At 38.0% G+C, this 23809-nt stretch overlaps 1 protein-coding gene across 1 annotated transcript in view; it reads right to left on the bottom strand.

Moving 5' to 3' along the window:
- LOC122810132 (extracellular calcium-sensing receptor-like) overlaps positions 1 to 23809 on the bottom strand; it is a 143087-nt gene that overhangs the window by 14204 nt on the left and 105074 nt on the right. The window contains exon 3 of the mRNA XM_044081606.1: positions 9678 to 9905. Coding sequence (XP_043937541.1) covers positions 9678 to 9905 — 228 coding nt within the window. The remainder of the gene's footprint in view (positions 1 to 9677; positions 9906 to 23809) is intronic.

Here is a 23809-nt window from a genome sequence, read left to right on the forward strand (position 1 = left end):
TAACTAATGAAGAGGTTGCTGCTAGGAAACAACTTTATATTTCACTGTTTCATCTAAAAATAAATTGGCTGTTGCCCTTGAAGAATAAATTACTTATGTTATATTAAAAAATGATGAGCTAATAATATTTCAACAGGGAATGGATGGCAAACTGATAACAGGTTCATAGTTACTAGGTAACCCCTCCAAAGGAAGACATTCACAAGTCTGTAGCATCGACTCCCTTTAAAATACAACATAGTACAGTATCAGTGATCTATCTGCATACTGTGGGAGTAGAACCCACAGCCTTCTGCATCAAAATTAAGATTCTACCTGATGTGCTAACAATGCAAACAGTCTTGGAATATGCAGCACTAAACTTCTCTTCCCCTGAAGCTCTCAGCTCCTTGTAAAAATTTTTATTTAACATTTTTTTACTGGGAAAATCAGACTTGGAAGAAAGCCAATTTTCAGCAGAGGGAAATGCTTTAGATGCATGTCTTTGTAACATGGGAGGAAACCAGAGTACCCCCACCCAAATATAGAAAGGGCATACAAACTCCACACACACAGGGCACCTCAGCCAAGAATCAAACCACATAACCTCTTGCTGTGAGGCAACAACACTACCACTGCACCATCCACTTGACACAATAAAAATCTCTCAATTTCACAACAGAAGAAATCCGAAAAAAGCCAAAATGTATATGGGGCAAAGGGCTAAAACCAGGGACACATTTTATATATTGCTTGTATAATCTTAGAAAGCTGTTAAAATAGTGTTTTGTGTTACTGTGTGTTTCCAAATAAAAAGATGGTAAGACTGAAGTTTAAAGGGCTTTCATTATGATTTGCCAGAAAGCCACAAATCTTAAAAGGAACAGACCAAAGGTAGGAGCCAAACTCCCTGAATCACATGTGGTGGTGGTGTGGGTAGAAAATGCAGGACCCTGTGTCTAAGGTACAGGGTCTGAGCCCAATTACACACACACACATGAAATGTCACTTTGGAGCTACACACAAGAAATATCACTTTGGAGCTACTGCATAAAATAAATGGAATCAGCACTAAACGACTATCACTTTGGAGCTATGGCCCTTTTTGATATAAATCCAATAACATTGTACCTACAAACTCTAGCACATAAATTATTCCAGACATTAAACAACTTGAATACATCCTTGGTCAAAGCATTACACTTGTAATTATTTGCAAATGACCTCTAGAAACAGTCATCAACATCTTGGAATACTATGCAATCTCAAGTGGCACCCAATATCAGAGCCCATTCTAACACCAAAATACCTGACTGTAAATGTTTTGAAACCTTGATGACAATTTGTAAATACCATTCTAAGCAATGCCTCAAATATTTCACCAACTTTCACACTGTTCTCACACCACCATGGGAACAGCCAGCAATTCCTCGTACAGTAAACTCATGTACTGCTACTTCCTATGTTTTCTATTCTGTATATTTGAAATACAGAATTAAAAATGCAATGCGTACACTAACATTACTACAATCAAATCTGTAACAATCTGTGTACCATTTTGTGACTGGTTCGATTAAGGTGTTGAGGGAAATTCCAGCCACTTTACAGAACATAGTGGGATAAAGAAAGATTTAGGCCAATGGCAAAGTGAGCTATCTAGCTACTGCATAAAATAAATGGAACTAGTACTAAATGGCCATCACTATCACTTTGGAGCTACTGCATATAATAAATGGAGTCAGAAATACCACTTCGGAGCTACTGCAGAAAATAAATGGAACTAGCACTAAACGGCCATCACTATCACTTTGGAGCTACTGCATAAAATAAACGTAGCCAGAAATATCACTTCAGAGCTACTGCATAAAATAAATGGAGCTAGCACTAAATGGCCATCACTACCAGTTCGGAGCTACTGTATAAAATAAATGGCCATCATTTACTGCATAAGAGTAACAGAATGAAATATCACTGACTTACTCCAGAACTGGAGCCTTAGAAGTAAGCAGTTATCCACGGAGCTAACACTTGGGAGCCTTATCAGGAAGAAGTGCTTTCCACGCACTTTTGTGTTTAAATTAGTGTGTGACGTGCGCATGAGTCCTCCTCCCCCTCACCCTGTGGTTCTGGTGTCTATAGCTATAGTTTACCACCTGTTTGTCTTTTCGGCTGCCGGTAGTGATTCGGGTCGGGAAATTGAAAAAAAAGACATGCTAGAATAGATTCAGCTGAATCATTCAACTGCATCTGTCTTTTGAGCTGTGGCTTTTTTTTTTTTTTTTTTAAATGAGATAATCTGCAAAAGTGGGGGGGGGGGCTCCCCCCTCACTCTATGGTTCCAGCACCATGGATCCAAGGCATGAATGGATGGTAAACAGAGATGTCTTCCTACAAATAGTTTTTCATTTGGGAACTCAGCAAATCTTTTTGTCTCCATTCTGATCAAACAACTCAGGCTATTCTGTTCCAGAGGCACATGCAAGGAAACAAGGAAAGCAGACACCTTATTAAAGGGAGAGGGAAATTAAATTCCTTTTTGCACCCTCCTTTTCCTCTCATTCCAAAGGTCCTTCTGAAGCTTGAGAAAGACAGCCCAAAGTGCTGCTTGTGATTCTAGACCCCCCATATACCAGCACTTAGTCTTGTGCATTGGTTGTTGGTCAGAAATACACTGCAAGAGAAAAGACCCCAAGCTTTTGTAAATGGACCTGGCCAGACATATGGCATCCTTCACAGGGTATTTCCTATTAGCAAACAATACTACAGCAGTGATCTACTCACATATCAGTTATGGTAAATTCTTACACAACTGAACTTTCCAGCTTTCTTAGTATTTGCTGGGGTGGATTTGCAAGTCTGAGACAAAAGCTTGATATTTTGTTGTGGAGCTGTATGGTCATGAGGCTGTCTTCCATAACTGTGCTACTTGTATGACATATGGGAGAATATATGTGTGATTGGTAGCATGGCCATCTTGCAGGCTTTCTTACCATTCTCGAACCAGGACAGGTATATGGGAGAAGAAGTCTGGCAAGAAACATCATCTTCTTTAAAGAAATTTACATGTGTAAGCCATTCCCACTGAAATATGAGAAGGACTCACACATCACACTACCAAACACGCATGTGGTCCTCAGCCTTTCCTCCTAACATCTTCCCAACAGTAGCAAACTATTCTCACCTATATGTGGCCCTTGCTACTGTAGGCAGTGTGGTCCCTTACCATAAACTGCCTGCAGTATTAAGTCCCTCATACAGGAAGAGTTGTCTGAATGGAGAGATGAAAAGTCAGCAAGCAAAGGAGAGTAGTAGTGCTGAAATTGAATTCATCCTCAAGTCTTGGTGAGTATCTACATGTGCTGGACACTGTTTTCACAAAATCTCACCAAGGCTACACTAATATATAAACTGTATTTATATAGCATATATCATGGAAAGAAGTAGGTCAAAAACTTAAAAAGATAGCTAAATGCACAAGACCCAGGATAAAAAAGTGCCCAATCCTGGTAGGCACACTGGTGCCAGGACTGGAAAAGATGATAGCATAGAATCCTCAAAATACAGAAACGTCACTACAATGGGGCCAGGCCAGGCCCAGGGGGAGGATGGCCCCACTGTTGTAGAAGGAAGTAGCAGTCCACAAATATCACAAGAACTGAGAGGCCATAGAAGAACTGTAAAGATGATAAAGTGGACTACTGAGGATAAGAAAGAAATTATGTGTTATTACTATTATGCAAAAAGTCCAGAATTTCCAGACACAAGATATATAAAACGATTAAAAGAGAAATTAGAGGAAAGAAAAATACTTCAGCAAGAAAAACTGTCAGAAGCTTTAAATGAAAATTTGTGTTCATTAATACAACAGATTTGTGAAAAACAGTATATAGATCAAAAAACCTTGATCTGTTTGGAAAAAGAAGCATCTAAGGAAGTGCGATAATATAAACAACAAAACCAAGAGATATTTGAAAAGTATAAAAAAGAAATATGGGCATGGGAAAGAAAGAGAGATTTGATATGATGCAATATTTATGCAAAGGAGAAAGCCAAATTAATCAATTTAAAGAAGGCAGCCCCAAAGTTATTCAAAGAGAAATACAGGCAAAGGCATCCAGATATGAAAAATTTCACAATAAAAAAAATAATATCACAAAGATGGAATGTACAGAAGAAGATTAGTAAAGTAGAAGTTAAAAAAATAGAAGTTCACGTTATGGAGTTCCTGCGAAGTGAAGGATTTGGTGTAGAAGGTCTATCACAGGTTACATCACAGCAGGATGGAATGAGTCCCCAAAGTAAGGAGAAACGGGAAGATCAGGAGACATCTGAAGAAGAAATATGGACATGGGAAAGAAAAAGAGATTTAATATGGTGTAATATTTATGCAAAGGAGAAAGCAAAACTAACCAATACAAAAAGAGCAGCACCAAAGATATTTGAAGATAAATATAGGCAAAGGAATCCAGACATGGAAAACTTTACAATACAAAAAATAAGAAGACTAAGAGGGAAAGTAGAAAAGAAGATTAGTAATGGAGAAGTTAAAGAAATAGAAACTGAGGTTATGGAGTACTTGCAAAGTGAAGGATTCAGTGTAGAAACTCTAATTCAGAAAGGAACACACAGTATAGAGTAATGGATATCCAAATTAAGGGGAAACTAGTGGAACAGGAAGCAATTGGTCAGGTGCCATATGAAGATAATTTACAGCCTTGCACAGGAAACCAGTATAGACGTTCATTTGAAGCTAGACAGCAAGGGAAGGACCAGGAAACTATGGAATCTCTGATGCAGTCAATGTTGAGGAGTGATAGGCCAATGCGTTCCCATATGATAGAGCAATGGATGGCACAGGATGAAATTGAAGAGAATGTGCCACAGGAAGATTCTATAGAATCTTTTATAGAATGCCCGCCGGAATTGGAAAACAAGGGATGTGCCCTCAGTTTGGAAGAAAATGAGCTAAGAGAAGAATTGCTTGATTTAATAGACATAGACAGATATATTAAGATCAATGAAAGAAATAGACTTCAGAAGGTTAATAAAACTGAAAAAGTCAGAATTCTGATAAAACAATTGAACACAATAATTAGGACTGTTCATAGACACAATGAAAAGTATAATCCAAGGCAGCGAAGAGCAGCAAGAACCAGCGATGAAGCCAAAGGTAATCTCCACAAAAAGTTTATTCAAACACACGACATAAATTTCTCCAAGTCCTTCTCTCAAACACACAACATAAATTTCTCCAAGTCCTTCTCTCAAGCGCTTTCGCTCAGTGCAATACTGAGCTTTATCAAGATAAAAATGCAGGGCAGAACAACCTTATTTGTAAGTCTCTTAATGAGATCATGTGCTTCATTAATTAAAACCAGTCAAGTTACAATTAAAATTAATTGGTGACCAATTTAAAATTAAAGAGCAAGATGTATGAAATACATAAAATCCTAAATAAAATACCTTTTGTTAAATATGTTGTAGTTGAAAAATATGTTATTTAAAAGATGTCATTTGAAAATCACAAAGCATTCGTGTATAAATAAATAAATATTGTTATATGTTAATGTCCCATGAAACCACATTTGTAGTGATTGATTCTTATAACACTCTTAATATGTGCAAAAAATATTACAATGGGGTACCACGAATAAATGATGCGAGTAATAAATAGTAATAGATAAAAATCAAATTTTAAAAATACAAGAGTTAAAAATAAAAATAATAATCAAGTATTAAGTGTTCAAACGTTGTTACATAGATTACATTCCCTATACTCAGAATAAATATAAATATAAAATACAAATAATTTGATACAAATAAGTAATGTTGATAATCTCTTACTAAATGCTGTATGCTATAACTTAGCTCTTCTTAGTTTTAAAACACTACTTAAATTTGTGTAGTCATTTAACCCTGGCCATTTAGCTGCATCCAGTCTTAGTTGCCATATAAGCTCCCTATATTCCAATTTAGTCTCCCAGTCACCCCCTCTCTTGTCGGGTGTTATCTGGTCTAACACAATGAACTTGATTTCCATATCTGGGCAGGACAAAGAGTGTTTATAAAAAGCATTGGCCTCTTTTTTCTTGGAAATATCATAGAAATGCTCATAAATTCTTCTCCTTAGAGTCCTTTCTGTTTTCCCAATATAGAAACTTTGACATTTTATACATGAGCCTAAATATACAACATATTTTGCATTGCAGTTAAAATACCCATTAGACCGGAATAGATATTTCCTAGATGGGATGTATATACTATGATCATTCAACATAGCAGTGCATTGTTTGCACATTCCACATTTATAAGTTCCTTTCTTGGATCTACTACCAGTGGTATTCGTCATTTCTTTTCTTTCAAATAACTCTTTCATGTTAGTACCCCTGCGTCTAACAAATGTGGGTTTAGTTGGAACCTTTGTTGAAAAATCATCATGCAATGTAAGAACTGTCCAATACCTTGTTATTGTTTCCTCTATTAGGTCAGAATTGCTGGAAAATGTGGGTATGTAACTAGTTTGTTCTAACTGCTGGGTGTTCTTATGCAAGTTTTCCACTTGCGGTAACATGCATCCTAAAAGTGGTGGGTATTTTTCTTCTCTACTTGCGGAAATTTCCGTGACCAAATTCTTGATTAGTTTGGCCGGGTAGCCCCTTTCACAAAATTTCTCTTCTAAAAAGCTAACCTCGTTTGAGAAGTATTCCGCAGTGCTACACATTCTAGAAGCACGGATTAGTTGCCCTTGATAATTCCTTTCTTTTGATAGAAAGGATGACTGATTGATTGGCCCCAAAACGTGCTGGATAGATTAGATAGGAAAACAAGAAGGATGCTTCACGCTCACCAAATAATTTATAAAAATCAGTGCCTACCAAGATTATATATTCCCCGTTCTGAAGGAGGGATGGGCCTCCTTGAAACTGATTATATGTATAAATCTGCAATCATGGGACTCCAAACATATCTGCTAACCTCACAAGAGCTAAACGTAGTGAAAGTTTTGAAACGTGAGGAGAATAAATCTAAGATGACTTCTCTGCTTAATCTAGCAGAAGCATATTGGCATCAAGCAGAAATGGAAATCAAACCAGAAATAGATAAAAATCAGGAAGCAACTGAATGTGCCAAAAAAAAAGAAAGAATATAAGGTGAAGGATCAGATGAGAAGACAAGAAATGTGGAAAATGCATAAATATAGTTGCAAGTATAGAAAACTTCTAGAAGAGCCTCATGTTGATTAGGAACAAATGCAGGAATAGTTAAGGAAAGGCAAATTCACACCATGAGATGAAAAGTTAATATTACTGGTCCAAGATAGTGGGCTGCGTACATGTTGGTTTACAAAGTCCATTGAACATGTGCGAGAAACAGACAAAGGTAGGTTTTGTAAAACCGAATTGGAAACAGTTGCACACCTTGTTGCTAGTTACAAGATACTAATGGTAGAATGACTGTATACTGAAGGTCATAATAATGTGGCAAGACTGTTGCAATGGGGATCGTGCAAACATTATGGTACTAAAGTGGCTGAAAAACACTGGAAACATGAGCCACAAAGCATCATAGAAAATGAAGAAGTCTACATCACATGGGGTCATCCATTACCAACAGTTCAAAAGATAGATGCTAGAAAACCAGATATAGTGGTCCAGGAAAAGAAGACAAAAGTAGCATTGATCATTGAAATCACCACACCCAGTGACTACAGTGTCCTGCGTGCAGAGAGACACAAAGTCATAAAATATCAGGATTTGCAGGCAGAAATGAGAGCAATGTGGAAGAAAGATACCCAGACAGTTCCGATAGTAATAGGAACAACCGATCTTATAAAGAAGAGTCTACAATTGTATTCAGATATGCTACCAATACATGTAACTCCGTACGAATTGCAGAAGGAGTCATTACTGGCACATTGCAGGTCCTGTGAAGAGCACTACAGGCTGACATCAAAGAGTGAAACAATACTAATTTCATGAACTTTAATCGTACTTTGCCTTAAGAATGTGGTCCATTCCCGTCATGGTATTAGAAACACAAAAGACTTGGAGAAATTAAAAAAAGAAGAGCTGTTGTTTTACTGAAGCCACCCACAGACGTCCATGGGCTACTCTGTTGCTTCAGGGTTTTACATTACTGTGGTTCTTCAATTTAAAATGACAATGAATTTTGGCATTGAACCAATACACAATTAGAGCACTAAAATGATGTTTGGAGTTTGCCATTTTTAACCCGTCTGTCCTTTAGGACGCAAGTGTAGGGCTTCACCAGTCCTCATTATCATATGCTGGCTGAAGACCACAGGACTCCTCAGTTTTGTACTTAGATGTGGAGTAACTTCTTTCTGTACTTTGCTACCCCACACTCAGTATCTTTTGCAGTCTTGGGGACAATATGCATTTACTTTAACCCAATAAAATTATAGGAGACAGTAATACAGTATTTAGAAAATGCAGGACAAATATATAAATAAAAATGGCTGAGTCTGCTGTGACATATAATAAATATCTTAAAATATCATATATTTAAGGGTTACTGAGAATATTTCATGATTCACAGCCACATTACTCATAATAAAAGTTGCTAAACCAAGAGTATGAGATAGTTCATCTATCTCCCAGTAGACTGCCCCATAAGTAACCTGGGTGAGAGACAGTTTGTTGCATAAGATGAGTTGCACCTTCCTTCAGAAGCACGTCCAATGATTTCTAAATACTCAAACAACTCAGAAATTATTAGTATTTACACTTTTTGTATCCTTTTTTGCATCCCCTGCAGCTGATCATCAACACTCCCCAGTTCCTCTCCTCATCCAGTGGTTTTGCTGGACCTGCCTTAGCCTCCCCAAGGATATATCTGACTCACGTCCAGGCCAATGAGTAGAGAAAGGACCATAGAGCAGCATCACACTGCTGCTGGAGAGTATTTTCTCCATTTTTTCTCATGTGTTGCATTCACGCAGTGCCACCAGATGGTTCGACCAGTCCAACTTCTGTAAGGGACTGATATGAGCAGGACACCCCACTCACCTTCAGGCAGCATCTCTAGGTTATTTCCCCTGTAACTATCAGGAGAAATCAAACAGCAACAGTGTGCCTCTAGCACAGACACATCTCTCCTCCCCTTCCCCAGGATGGGCAACTACATACTTCCCAAGCCAACACCTCAGACACTCATGGTGCTAATGGACCCAGTGTTTCCTGGGACATAGTCAAGGTTGTATCCCTCTATGCCATGGTGTGGGCTCATTATTCAAACTATCACTTTGTTAAGAATGTAAACAAAACTTTACTTACTAAGAGCTGAAATATTTTACAAGACCTGCTCTGAGCAAATCTGCAAATGTGGGGCAGCACAACACATGGATGTTTTCCTTACCCCGTCTAAAATCAGCTGAAATACATTAGGGCTGCAGATGAAGCTTGGTGCAAAAAGAATCAACCAAGACAATGATTATCTTGCTTTCATTTTTCTTTACCCACTATAGGGGGGGTCATTTCTAGAGCTTGTTCTGAATGTGTGGGATTCCATACTGCAACTCAAAAGTCTCAAAATTCTGTCAGTATAGATGATTACCTGGCTGTTGCAAAGTAATAAGAACAATTTTTTTCAAGAAAGAAATTCAATTATTCTTTCTGTCTGAGAGCCACATATACCGCATATGTTTACAGCAATTTAAAATAATAGTAGCATATCACCTGATTATGACTTTTACTCCACAAGATGGCTGTGTCGTTGATGATGATTTTCTTGCCACCCTTAGCAAGGTTATCAAAATATCCTACTTTAACATATCTACCACTGCCATTTGGATAAAGTTGCCAGTTCAGTATATCATAGAGTGTTGGAGGGTCCCCATTTTTATCAAAGAACACTTCTTCTCCTGCATCAGTTTTAAAATATACATTTCGTATGTAATGCAGCAGCTAATCATAGACACAAAAATGGAAAGGAAGATTTACAAAATCAGAACACATGTATCTGTTGTTCTGTTAAGTACTTAATGTATGTTCCTGGAGAAATATACCACTTTAAACCTTTGTTATTAAATATAAGTAAGAATTGCATGCAACCATTAACTTCTGCCACAACCATACCTGCTCTCTTCAAAAGAAATATTTCAGTATTTTACAGGTGTATGCAGATATATATATATATATATATATATATATATATACACACACACACACACACACACACACACACACACACACACACACATATATATATATATATATATATATATAGATGGGTCTACTATATAAGTTCAAAAATACACTTCTTCAAACTCACACAGTAGACCCTGGGTTACGTGAAAGTGCACTTAATCGAAAGTGCACTTTCGCGAAACCCGCTTCACCGAACGGGCTACGTACTGCCGTTTAGTGCAGTAGTCACGGACCTTAGGGTTAGAGCGCAGGTCATGGTAAGTGGATAGCTAGTAGGGCTATCCCCTTACCATGACTCACACCCTAACCCTAAGGTCCTTGACTACCACACCACAGTGGAGGATAGCCAGTCCTCCACTGTGGTGCGGTAGTCACGGACCTTAGGGTTAGGGCACGGGTCATGTTAAGGGGATAGCTAGTAGGGCTATCCCCTTACCATGACCCGTGCCCTTACCCTAAGCTCCGTGACTACCGCACCACAGTGGAGGACATAGCACATTTTCCTACACCATACATACACCACAACAATCACATCACAACATAAACAAACAAAAACTACACACATACCCAACTCATACATGCGTAAGCAGGGGGGCAAGCCCCCACACCCCCCTACTTATATATACTAACTCAGAGATCGCACAAACAGGAAACAAAAGCAAAGTCACACACGCACATTCTCCAGTCCCTCACACACACATCAAACATATCAGCACACTCAAACACACTCTAACACCCACTCAAATCCCTTACAAAATACTCACTTACCTGACAAAACACCTAGATCCACATACGGCACTGCGCACCATAAACACACAATCCCAGACATCACGTAGAGTAAGGCCATAACTGCGAATTCTAAATATTCTAATTCGCGATTATGAACTTTCACTGTTTTAAACATTCGGGTTTATAGTCTCGAGATACTGAAATTTGACATTTCAGTATTTTGAGATTTTATATATATATATATATATATATATATATATATACTACCCTTCAGATGATCGAAGTTTTGAAACTTCGAATTTCATATGGCCGAGACCATATGATAGAAGTTTCAAAACTTCGAACACCTGAAAGAAAAAGAAAAACAAAACAAAAACATTTTCCTGGTCATTTTTGCAGGGGGCAAGCCCCCTGCAACCCCAAAACCCCCTGCTGTTTAAATATACCAACTCCAAGATGGCACTACAGCGAGGAAAATTTCACATTCTGCACTGTATGGAGATCTCTGTTCAGAACGCTTGAAGTTCTAAAACTTCAGTCATATGGTCTCAGCCATATGAAATTCAAAGTTTTAAAACTTCAATCATCTGAACGGAAGCCATATATATACTGTATACGTATGTATGTATATATATATATATATATATATATATATATATATATATGGGTCTACTTCATATGATCTACAGTTCATATGATCGACAACATTTTCAGTAAGGCCAAATCACCTAAAGCTCAAAACACTGACAACTCATTTGGTCGAAACTCATAACATCGACACATGGCATTCAAAGCATTATACCCTTTCCCCACTGTAGTGCGACCCTAGAGTTAGAATAAATAGATAGGGGAGTGTGGGGGCACAGCCCCCCACAATGGGGGGTGTGGGAGGTGTAGCATAGTAAATTTCACAGATACATGTGGATAGTTATAACAAAGATGACAATATTTATCTAAATAATGTGGGGGGCTACGCCCTCACAGCCCCCATTGTGGGGGGCTGTGCCCCCCACACCCCCCTTTAACACCTCCCTCTCTCCTAGTCAATTATTTCTGGTAGAGTTGGACATCTGGCAAAAGAATTGATGTGATGTTATATCCCTTACCCGGTTATTCTTGCACATACTTCTGCAAACCTGGATGTATAGGAAAAAAACAACTTCCCAAACTGCCTCCAGAGAGGAATAGTTAACAATGGGCAAGGTATTAAAACTACTAAGAGCCAGCTGATGAGTGCTGAGAACCCTTATCTCTTTGTCCATGGCACAGCTGCAAATAAGATGGTGGGATCTGACTATTTCTAGTTCCCTTCATTTGCTGCAGCTGCTGCTGCTGCAGACCGTGCCACTTTTAGTGCTGGCTGCTCCGGATTTTGGCAAAGGTACAATGTGGAAGGTAGAAGTTTGCTTTCATAGCAGTGAGGGTCTTTTCCTCCTCCTTCATAGCTTTAGGTACTAAGAAATTTCAGGTCCAGATGGGAAGAGCCCCTTGAATGGTATCTCTATGAAGGCCCACTTGGTGTCCTTGGCAAAATGGATTGCACATTTAAGAGTGCAAGACTTTAGCAATGTCAGATCATGCTGTTCAGGTAGCTCCTTATGCAGCACTATAAACCAGGCAGAAGACAAGACTACCAAAATTAGAGGAGGTACTTGGAAGAGTCTGAATCTTTTCTCTCAAAGGACCTTCCAACAACTTCTTCACCACACATTGCCTTTCATCTACCAAATCTCTTTAAAAAAACACCATATGGGACAGGTAACAGCTGTACTAAAGACAATGGTAAATGCAACGTTAGACTTTCCAGACCTGTCTATCCCTCTGGTCTCCTCATTTGGGGATGGGCAGCTGGACTGTGCAGTATGGAAGCTGTTTAGAGAGCTACTGCTAAACATTAGTACCTAGTTTAGGAATCTCAGTCCTAGTTACATGCTGCCTTGGAGGGTAGAAAACACAGACTACCTTCTTGATGACAAGATATACTTTGTCTGGACCTGCCCTGCAGTTCTTGTTGGATTTTTTAAATATTTATTTATATATACTAAAGCTGTGACTACCCAGGGGACTTAGAGGTAAAATTACAGGCTTTCTGGTGTCTCCATTAAGATGCTGAAACACAAAATATTTTTGATGTTGCAATGAGTTTTGTTTGTGCAAATATTTTCAGAAGTAAAAGTTTGCAAAAATTAACTTCATTGTATAATATTTTTTGTCATAAATACTATAATTTCAATGTAAATGGATTTCTGTGTGTGTATTTTTAAAAATCTAGTATTTAATTGTATTTATTTTGTATATATTCCCATAGCTCCCCAAATTATTTTAATATAATAATTTGAAACAATCTGTAGTTACAGCAAGAACTGCAAAATGTGTTTTATAGCAAATTGTCAAAATGCTTATCTGTATCAGTATATGATCTGGGTTATGGCTGAAAAAGATCAGCTTGACCAGCCCACTTATCAAGTTATGAGAGGAAAATCAATCAATCAAGTCAATCAATCAATCAATCAATCAATCAATCAATTAGTGAATAAATACTTGGGATCAGCAGGTCAACTCACTGCTGCTGAATAATCTGCATAATATTCATCAGATTTGAGGTCATCAAGGGAGAAGGACAAACCTGACCCAATCATCTAAGTTATCTGTGGGAGGACCCAGAGGAGGACCTACAGGACATAGTTTTGGCCAGGATTTTAGGTCCTTTTCTTGGGTTATTCTGATTCAGAAGAGTCAGTGATCCTTTCTGTGGATTGGGTGATGGAGGATGCACATGGGGTTCTGGGTTCAAGGTTCAGGTAATTGTGTGTGCAGTAGAGCTTTGGGCCTGTCCTTTGGTGGTTCTGACCCAGTAAACTCAGTGATCCTCTTTGTGGATTAGAAAATGAAGGATGATCTGTATAGTTCTGGGTTTAAGCAAGTATGTGGGTTGAAGAACCTGCCAGTAGGAAGGGGGTAGGTTGCTTGGGGTGGTCACTTAGTGGCCAGAAGGCACTTTATGGAGTGAATGCATAATGGACCAGGCAAGGCCATAGAATGAAAACACTAACAGTGGACAGAAAACATCACCAGGGCAACCTGTGTTAAGGAGACTAATTAAACTGGCACCTAGACAACCTTCTTTATTGAATCAGATTTCCCTGTGATAGGGCAATGAAGACCTAGTAATCAAGGTAATAGAATATTTTGGTCATGTCCATTCTTTGGTGAAGCTACTGACCTACAATTGGAAAACACTCTGTCTGAGTTGAGGCTAAAAGGAAACTTGATATTTCTGGTGATTCAACTGCTGAAGTTGTGAATGCCAGCGGCCAAAACACTGGTATGTACTATCATAGTGTGAAGTGACACTAACATGGCTGACACCTAATAGAACAACATAAAAACACCAATGTCAGTAGAAAGGAATGGCAATAGCTATAATCATTTAACAGATACTAGAAATGCTAATGTGAATAACTGTACCAAAACAGTGGCAGCAAGGAGAAAATGGTTCCTGAAGAAGGACTGTAAAATGTACACTAGCACTTTGAATCAAAGAGAACGAGGGAGAGGGTTTTAGACCTCCAGGCCTCAAGTATACAGATTGCTTCTTCTAATTCAATGCACTCTACAATGAGTAAATTAAGGACAGTCTTAAATATCTATGTTTAAGACTTCAGGTGAAGTAGGGGAGCATGAACAGCAAGACATGTGCAAAAGTAATTGAAGGGAATTTAACAAAGCCCAATGTGGACTCATTAGCATCTTCTGTAAGAAACTTTGGGGACATTTGTAGATGCCTGTGCCTTTATCTAAAGGGCAGGAGGCAGAATTTGTTGGCATCACACATGGAAAAAGAGGTGAAACTTCAGCAATAAACTGCTTTTTGAGAAATTATGATATCCTGATCTTCTTTTGGGATGACAGAGAGAGAGAAAGAGAGAGAGAGAAGGAGGGAGAGAGGTGCCCAAGCTTAACAGAGGGAAACTGAGAACTAGAGCCTAAAGTCTAACTAGACTGACCTTCTGTCTCTACAGCAGAGAGAGCACAAAAAAAATGGAAAATTAAGAAAGCATGTAGAGCTTTTCTTCATCTTTGCCTAGTGACTTTGCTAAAATCTACTCAAGTTATGAAAGATTTATTATAAATGAGTCCCCTGGGCAATGTTGAGTGTATATATCAGTGGGCAGAACAATCAGACAACAGAGCCATTTGTGTTTGGTAAAACACAAAGTATACCGAAAAAGGAACTAGAAATTGAGAGATGCATGTTTCATTATGGGAAAGGGGACAAGGTCTACCAAAGTGGGAAATTTTTATCTGCCTATGGCGAAACAAGAAAAGAAAATGAGCAGGCAATAGAATATCGTTTTCTTTTCTTGTTTTGGTTTTGCTAGTTTGGATTTGCGTTTTTTATCTGCCTATGACATCAGTCCAAATTGCTACCAGAGATGGAATGCTATCAGATCAAATGGTCTGTTTTTCAACCAAAGACACTATAACACCGGAGATGGATTTGGCTGTGAAGTCTATCCAGAATAGGTTAGTCCATTTATTGCACCTGGGGAAAACAAAAATGCCATATTGGTCCACTAAATGAAAACACAAGGACACTGGAACACAGATGTGATATAATTAAGCAATAACTGATGAGTGGGAGTGGGTATATTGAAGATTTACCTAAGGTTGGCATGGTTTGATCATGAGGGCAAAGTCCGAGTGATTAAACAAAGCCAACTGTGGGTAAATCTTCAATATACCCAAACCCACTGATTAGTTAATGCTATTATACAATGACATTATTTAAGAAAGAAATTAATTACTTTTCTTAAATAATGTTTTTATATAATGGCGCCGTGGTGTTCCTCCGCATTGTTTCTGCATTCTTCTGTATTTGTTGATGTACTCCACATTCATATGGAGCTTACATTCCAAGCTTACACAGTGCATCAGTACTGTGGAAAACTATCAATGGAAAAAGGTTGATCTCCATTTTTTTAAAATTACAACATCTGGACAATTGAGAGGTATGATAGATACAGGGTAGAAATACAAGGAAATCAAGTAAATTTGTTTAGTTTTGCAGAGCGTACCTGATTTACCTTGTAGCTGCTCTGCTCTCTGTATGTGCCTCTCAACCTCTTAGCTCAAGCTATAAATAAAGGGGGATAAAGGCACCAAAAGGGGACAGATTGTAAATGTTCATAGGTTCATATGTTCATAGGATGATACTAGGCTACTGGCCCGGAGGCCCTTATAAGTCTAGCCAAGAATTTTGCCAATGTTCCCTCAAAGTCAGCACCTGTTTCCCTTATCCAGAACATTTGTGGGATCCCAGGGGTGCATTTTCTGTTTTCCATCCACTTGTCCAGGTTCCTCTAAAAGGGGGTTAGAGAGGTACTCTGCTTACCATGGAGAGGGAGTCTATTCCACAGATGGGAGCCTTTGGGACACAAATCTATCCCGCCAGCAAGTTTCATTAATGTCACAGACCAAGTGTGAGTGGAGTTTGACTTATGGATATACAGCAACTCCATCAATGCTGGGTCTGAGATGGCCTTGAATTTTGCTCTTATTATTCTCACAGTTTTCTAAGTTTAGAATATTTGTGTTATTATGCACTGTCTGAAAGAAAGAAAGTCTAAAACTGAAATGCATGTCGTTATTTAGTGACTTTTTTCCTCAGTGATTTGTTGAAAAAACAGAAATTTTATGAGGAACAGCTAAATAATATGAGGCAAAACTCTGAATAGTTGAGACTAATACATATGCACCATATATCAATAGAAAAATGTCTGGCCACTCAATGGTGCTTGTGACCTGACTTTTTTCTATTCATATCTGCTTGAATTACGATGGACACACTGGTTGGGCTGACCAATTAGTGTGCACTTTTTTGAATACTAATGAGCTATCATTGTATAATACCTTTTACTGGACGAACATACACGATGATGATGATAGATGATGATGATAGGAATTGCTCAAGCTGTTGGGCTAACACGATCCCTTCATCAAAGTTGTTGCTTTACTAACATTAGATACAGTGCTTAAATATCATTGTGTGCCAGGAAATTGAAGTACATCTTTTCTTTCTTATTGGTCAAAAATGACACTTGAAAAATGCCAGTGTGGAAGCCTATGTGCAGCTTGGATAGTTAGTATGAAAACTACATGTCAGAGACAGAGAGAGAGAGAGAGAGAGAGAGAGAGTGTGTGTGTGTGTGTGCGTGCGTGCGTGCGTGCATGCGTGTGTGTGTGTGTGTGTGTGTGTGTGTGTGTGTGTGTGTGTGTGTGTGTGTGCATGCAATTAGTACAAAGATGATTTTAAAATTTAAAATAAGCTATTTTCTCTTGTTCAGGATTCTACAAAGCTGATTTTAAAAAGTAAAATAACAATTTTCTCTTGTTTGAGACTTAGTGACTTACAAACCGAATAATGATTCCACAAATTCCCATTAAAATAAATGGGAATGGGGCATAGAAGTGAAAAATCATACAGCCCATGTCTTTTTGCTATGTCCTCTAAGTACTTGAAATCTGTTGCTCTTATCACCCAGTATAACTGTTTTCCTGATAATCTCTGGCCATTTGTCTAGAGACTGCAAAGAACCGCAAAGTCTATGAGCTTCAGAGATAGATTTCTCTTGTAGGCAGTCTATCTGTTTTATACTGGCAGGAAAGCAGATATATCTGTGGGCAACTGTGATATAATGTGCTGCCCACAGCACAATTCAGTGATTTTTTTTTTTTTTATTACAAGAGATCAGGGTGGGGTGGATGTCTATAGCAGTAAATGTAAATACATTATTCTGGCTATTTTCTGTTCTACTTTTGATGTTTACAGTGATAACACTATGCAGGCTATCTATTTTGTTGGGGGGGGGTGTTTATTTGGAAGTTACCATTGCCATGACTTAATTGGAAGGGCACAATCTACAGTTCATCTGAGCTGACATGTATTACTGTGACCATTTCTTCTTTCACTTTTATCACAATCTAACATTAATCTGGTACACAGATGGTGCCTGCCATTTTGAGGTAGGCAGGTCAGCTATGTGTGATGGCACAAGGCAGTTACATGAAATGACTTGCCATTGGCAGTGTTTTTCTCTATAAACAAGTTAAAATTAATTACTGATGTTACTAAGCCTTTCACAATCATTCACCAAAAGTGTGATCAGGAAATATCTATTTTGTTTTGAAGGTCAGGATGTTTGTGAAAGCAGAGGGCAGTTTTATGATCCAACTAAAACAATTATTGATATGTCTTGCATCTGGTGTGTATGCTTCTGATAGCAACAAATTAAATTATATCACTGTGGTCAGTGTTAATTTAATTTTCTTCACTGTCAACTATCAGAGGTGTACACAGAAAGTGGACATCTTCTCCAGGGTAAACTTGTGGAAACCTTATGTGTATCTTGAACGCTTAGTATGACAACTACATGTCAGAGACAGACAGAGATAGAGAGAGTGTGAGATTGTGTGTGTGTGTGTGTGTGTGTGTGTGTGTGTGAGTTTGTGTGTGTGTGTGTGTGTGTGTGTGTGTGTGTGTGTGTGTGTGTGTGTGTGTGTGTGTGTGTGTGTGTGTGTGTGTAAGTGTGAGGAGGCCATGCCATATGTGAAAGCAGTGGATAGTTGCATGATGATTGCAGAGTAAAAATTATATGACCTTTTGTGGTAGTATAACTGAAATATATTACTACGACAATTGTGCTTTTAATTTTCTCTGCAGTGATACAGTAGAAGTGTAAAGAATGTGACTCATGGGGGCTAAGCTGTGTGCACAAGCAAAGGACACTTAGAGATCACTGTTGATTAATTATTGATGTATCGTGTTGGGGGCTATGCTTTAGAGCACCATGGCCATTGCATTTATATGACATATTCAGAGTTAGTGATGGTGTACGCTCTCAAAAGGGGCACATTCCACTGGGAGGGTGTGTGCTCAAAAGGAGGTAAAGCGAGAGGTAATATTTTTAGAAACAAAGTGAAGACGCAACATGTTTTGGCTTTCAAGTCATTACCTTATAATTTCACAGCATCTCTATTGCAGATGTGTTTAGAGTAATTTGACAACAAACATGCATATTTTTACTCCTTCTCACAGGGATAACTATTTAATAAATAAAATTATAAATACATTTTGCTTTTGCAAAATAATAACGAAAACCAATATTTATTTATTCCTGAAAGTGATGCTTTCCTGCATTTGAAATGCTGTTACAGAATAAGAAAAGGAAAACGTGACCTCGTAGAATTGTGTATTGGCACTCAGAAATCCAGTGACAAATGGTGTCCTAGCACTGCACCTAAAAACACACATTACAGTTCATAACTGAATATTTAGATTTGTCATCCAAATATCGTGCTGGAAAATGTCAACAGTTTCATGTATATTAGTGGCAGACTTCACCAGCAGGCCTACATGGCCATTAGAATATGCCATATTGCCAAGATGCATTATGCTCTGTTTTCATTAGGTGTGAGTATATGACTTCTGCTCAAAGTGACAGACTAGAACTCATATCTAGAATATGTCTTCATGGCCTTTGTATCAGAAGTAAAGAAAAAAGTAATTTACATTTCCGATGTCAAATCAACATGTCAGTTACTGCCTATAAGGAGAGACCTTATACTCTGTGCACTGACAATGAAAGTGTGCTGCCATTTAAATCATAGTTGAGCTGCATAAGCTCATAGATAAGTACTAGGCTATCTGCTCTTGCAGGTTATTTTAAGCCTAGCCGATATTTTAAATAACATCACTGGGGGTAGAATGGCATTCTTGAGTGTATTGTATACCCATGTATCCTATTAGAACCCCCAGATGCTTTGTTGTGAACTGCCTTAAGGGAAGTAATATTCAACCTCTTATATACTGCTAGCATGTCCAGTGTTTCAGATGGTTGCCCCATTCTGGCATAATTCCTGGATATCTCCTGCAAAGTATTTGACTTCTCCTAACAAGATGTGGTGAAACAAATTTAAAAAAAAAATAAGTGTACAGAATCCTAATTTTACCAGAAGTAAAAAATTCTGTATATATCTTCATATTTCCCTTTTGTAACCTGTCATAGCTGTAATGTGATGCTTTTATTCAGTTAAACTGGTAGGATTAAACTCAGTATTGACATGACATGAAATTCCTGAAGGTAGAATAGAAGCCTTAGATGCAATTTAGAACACTAGCATTACAGCCTTAAAGTTTCATTATGAAATGTTAAAGGGGGGTTGAGATGTTGCCTTTCATACACATATACCTTATGCTTTGCTTCATATGACTTTTATTGTCACAGTATTGCATTTTGTATTATACCTTGATTATATTAGGAGTGTTATGCTGAACTTCTGCTCACTGTGCTGATTACAATAATGGCGTAGAGAATACTTGATGTTGAGAGGAAGCTACTAGTCATGCAGTTCAGGGGATCACGGAGGAGACTAGTTCAAGTTTTTAATTAATCAGGAGACTGCCTGGTTAAGTGACTTGCTCAGAGTCACACAGTAGGCAAATGGATGCTTAGGGATACAAATCCTGGACTACAAGAAGGAACTCATTATCAGCTATTACTCTTATTCCATTGTGATAACCAAATCATAATAGGAGACAGAGATATGTATTTTTCTTTGTAGGTATCATACCAGTTGTTTTAGCACTACTGACTGCCATAGTCTAATACTGTCTTTTATACATCTTTTCTGTTATTATGTTTGTGTCGAACTTCTATGCAGTATGCCAAGGACAGCAATGGCACTGAATACTTCTTTACTGAGCTGTCATATTAGAAATCAAATATATAAGGGAGTATGTTTTTATTTATTTGCCACATGCCTAGATAAACATGCTGAGGGGTGGAAAAACAAAAACGTTATGGTTAAGTTCAACCTAATGCTCACCTGAAATTCCTAACGGTAGAATAACAGGTTTATGTACTTTTTGTAGCTTAGTTGGTCGTGGTTACTGCCCAAATGTTCCATAGTAAAATCTCCAAATTGTTGTATTCAACTTATTCCCAGAATGCAATTTACAATCATGGTCTAGAATGCTTCTTTACTGAGTAGTTGTTTCATTAGAAGTAAAACTCATGTATATTTTTCAGGAAAAATTTGTTTGCCACGTGCTACAGCTATCCTACATAGATTAGAACCTTTGACTAAACTTCTAAATAACAACAAAATGGAGTGGTCAAATTCACTGTTGTGCTGTATTAAAATTTCTAAAAGTGGAATAATGTTCTTAAATGCATTTTATACCTGAATATACTATTGTTACTGCCTCAGAGTTTCATAAAGAAGTTTGAAGGGAAGCTTGAGATATGGCCTTTGATATACAAGTAGCATATAATTTGCATCAGAGGTTTGTGTCTGTTCACTGGTACAGTTTGATACTTTGGATTATGTTCCATTTCCATTAATGGTATTGTGATGAACTTTTTTTCAGTATGTTGGTTATCATAATAGTTTAGAACATGTCTTTAGTGAGTTGTCATTACATCAGAAGCAAAAATGTTGTTCATTTTTCCATTAGAAATATGTATGTGTGTATATTTTCCTTTTAGCCACATGGCATAAATCATCATCATCATCGTCAACCCCCCTTTTTCCCATTTTCTATAATGGGTTGGGGTGTCATGTCAACTTTTTTCATCTTTCTGCATTCAAAGTCACTATCCTACCTTCTTCAATAATCATGACTGACTATTGCAAGTCTTTTCTCTCACAGTCCATCAATCTTTTTGCTAGATGCCCTTTCTTCCTCTTATTTTCTTCCTGTCTGTCCCAAACCTTCTTCACCAGACTGTCTTCTGCTTTCCTGCATGTGTGCCCAGACCACCATAATCTGTTCTCTTTGACCTTCTCTGCAATTGGATTTAGTTGTGGTTCTTCACTAATTTCTTCATCTGTCCCACAGTTTCAGGCACTTCATCTCCATCACCTCCAGTTTCCACATTTGTTCTGCCTTTAATGCCCACATTTCTGTGCCATACATTAGCACTGGTTGCACCACTGTTTTATGCATTTTACTTATCAGCTTATTTGGCATTCTTCTGTTGCACACTACCCCTGATACTCTGTGCCAGTTCACTGCAACTCCTCCGATTCTAGTCATTCAGACTTCCTTTCTCATCAACTACCCCTCCCAGAAACTTGAAGGTGTTAACCTCTTCCTTTATTTTCCTTCTATCTCAACTTTCAGCTTCTTCTGATTTCCCTCATTTGCTGCCATTGCAGCTATTTTATCTGTACTCAGTTTCATCCTACATGCCTTCAGTTTTGCATTCTATTCCCCTATCATTTGTTGATGTTTTTTTTTTCAGTCTGCCTGTAAAGCCATATCATCTGCATACAGCATATTTGTTGATCTGTCCCCTCCAACCTGCTTGTTAATATAGTCCATCACCAGCATGATCAGCAGTGGGCTCAGAGTTGAAGCCTGATGCACACCCACTTCAACTGGGAACCTCTCTGCAAGTCTGACCACTGTTTGTACTTGTGTCATTGGGCACTTAGTCTACCCTAATTCTAACAATGTTTCTGTGACTTTGAACCATTACAGAACCACCCATATTTTTCTCAGAATCTTGTCATATGCTTTCGCCAAGTCTAAGAAGTCTAGGAATGCCCAGTTGGACTCTTTCCTCATCCCTAGCTTCTTCCTAACCATCTGTCTCACTGCAAACATCAGGTCAGTTGTGCTGCAGCCTGATCTAAATCTGAACTGCTCATCTCCCACCTTAATTTCTACTCCTGTATGCATTGCTTTGTCACTCTCTCTAGATGTATATACAGTGTGAGAGGTGTTTGATACCTATATACTGTCCAGAGTTGTGAATTCTGTCTTTGTTCTTGTACACTGGCACTAGAATGTTTATTCTCCAATCATCTGGGATAAATCCTTCTCTCAATACTGTTATGAGTACCATGACATGCAATTATGTTTTTTTTAATTAAATGGTATTTTCAGATTCAGCATAGTGCTGTACTGAAACCCTTAAAATAGGATCACGGTCATAGCTGTTTTTCCATAGCTGTAATCACTGTGGTTACTGCAGGACAGTTTTGAATGACATTTCAAAGAGGGACTGAAATATGGCCTTTTATATAAGGCTAACAAATCATTTGTTTCTGAAGTGTTCATTGCCTCTGATATTTTGCATTATATCTCTTTTCTTCTTTTTTCCAAGTTTTTTGGGTTTCTAATACCATGACAGGAATGGAACCCATTCCTAAGTAAAAGTATGACTAAAATTCATGAAATTAGTATTGTTTCAATCTTTGATGTTAGCCAGAATTGCTCTTCACAGCACCTGCAATGTGCCCAGTAATGACTCCTTCTGCAATTCATATGGAGGTACATGTATCGGTAACATATCTAAGTATGACAGTAAATTTATTTTTATAAGACCTATTGCTCCTACTACTATTGAATTTGTCTGGGTATCCTTCTTCCACATTGCCCTCATTTCTTCCTGCAAATCCTGGTATTTCATAACTTTGTGTCTCTCTGTACGTAAGACACTGTAGTCACTGGGTGTAGCAATTCCAATGATCAATGCTACTTTTGTCTTCTTTTCCTGGACTACTATATCTGGTTTTCTCACATTTATTTTTTGAACTGTTGGTAATGGGTGATTCCATGTAATATAAACTTCATCATTTTCTATAATGCTTTGTGGCTTATGTTTCCATGTTTTTCAGCTACTTCAATATTATAATGTCTGCACAATCCCCAATGCAACAGTCTTGCCACATTATTATGCCTTTCAGTATACAGTCCTTCTGCCATTAGTATATCACAACCAGCAACACGATGTGCGACTGTTTCCAATTCTGTTTTACAAAACTATATTTGTCTGTTCCTCCCACATGTTCAATGGACTTTGTAAACCAACGTGTCCGTAGTCCACTATCGTGGGCCACCAATATTAACTTTTCATTTT

This window comes from Protopterus annectens, chromosome 8.part1, assembly GCF_019279795.1.
Source record: "Protopterus annectens isolate FY-2018-M chromosome 8.part1, PAN1.0, whole genome shotgun sequence".
In the NCBI taxonomy this organism is placed as follows: Eukaryota; Metazoa; Chordata; order Ceratodontiformes; family Protopteridae; genus Protopterus; species Protopterus annectens.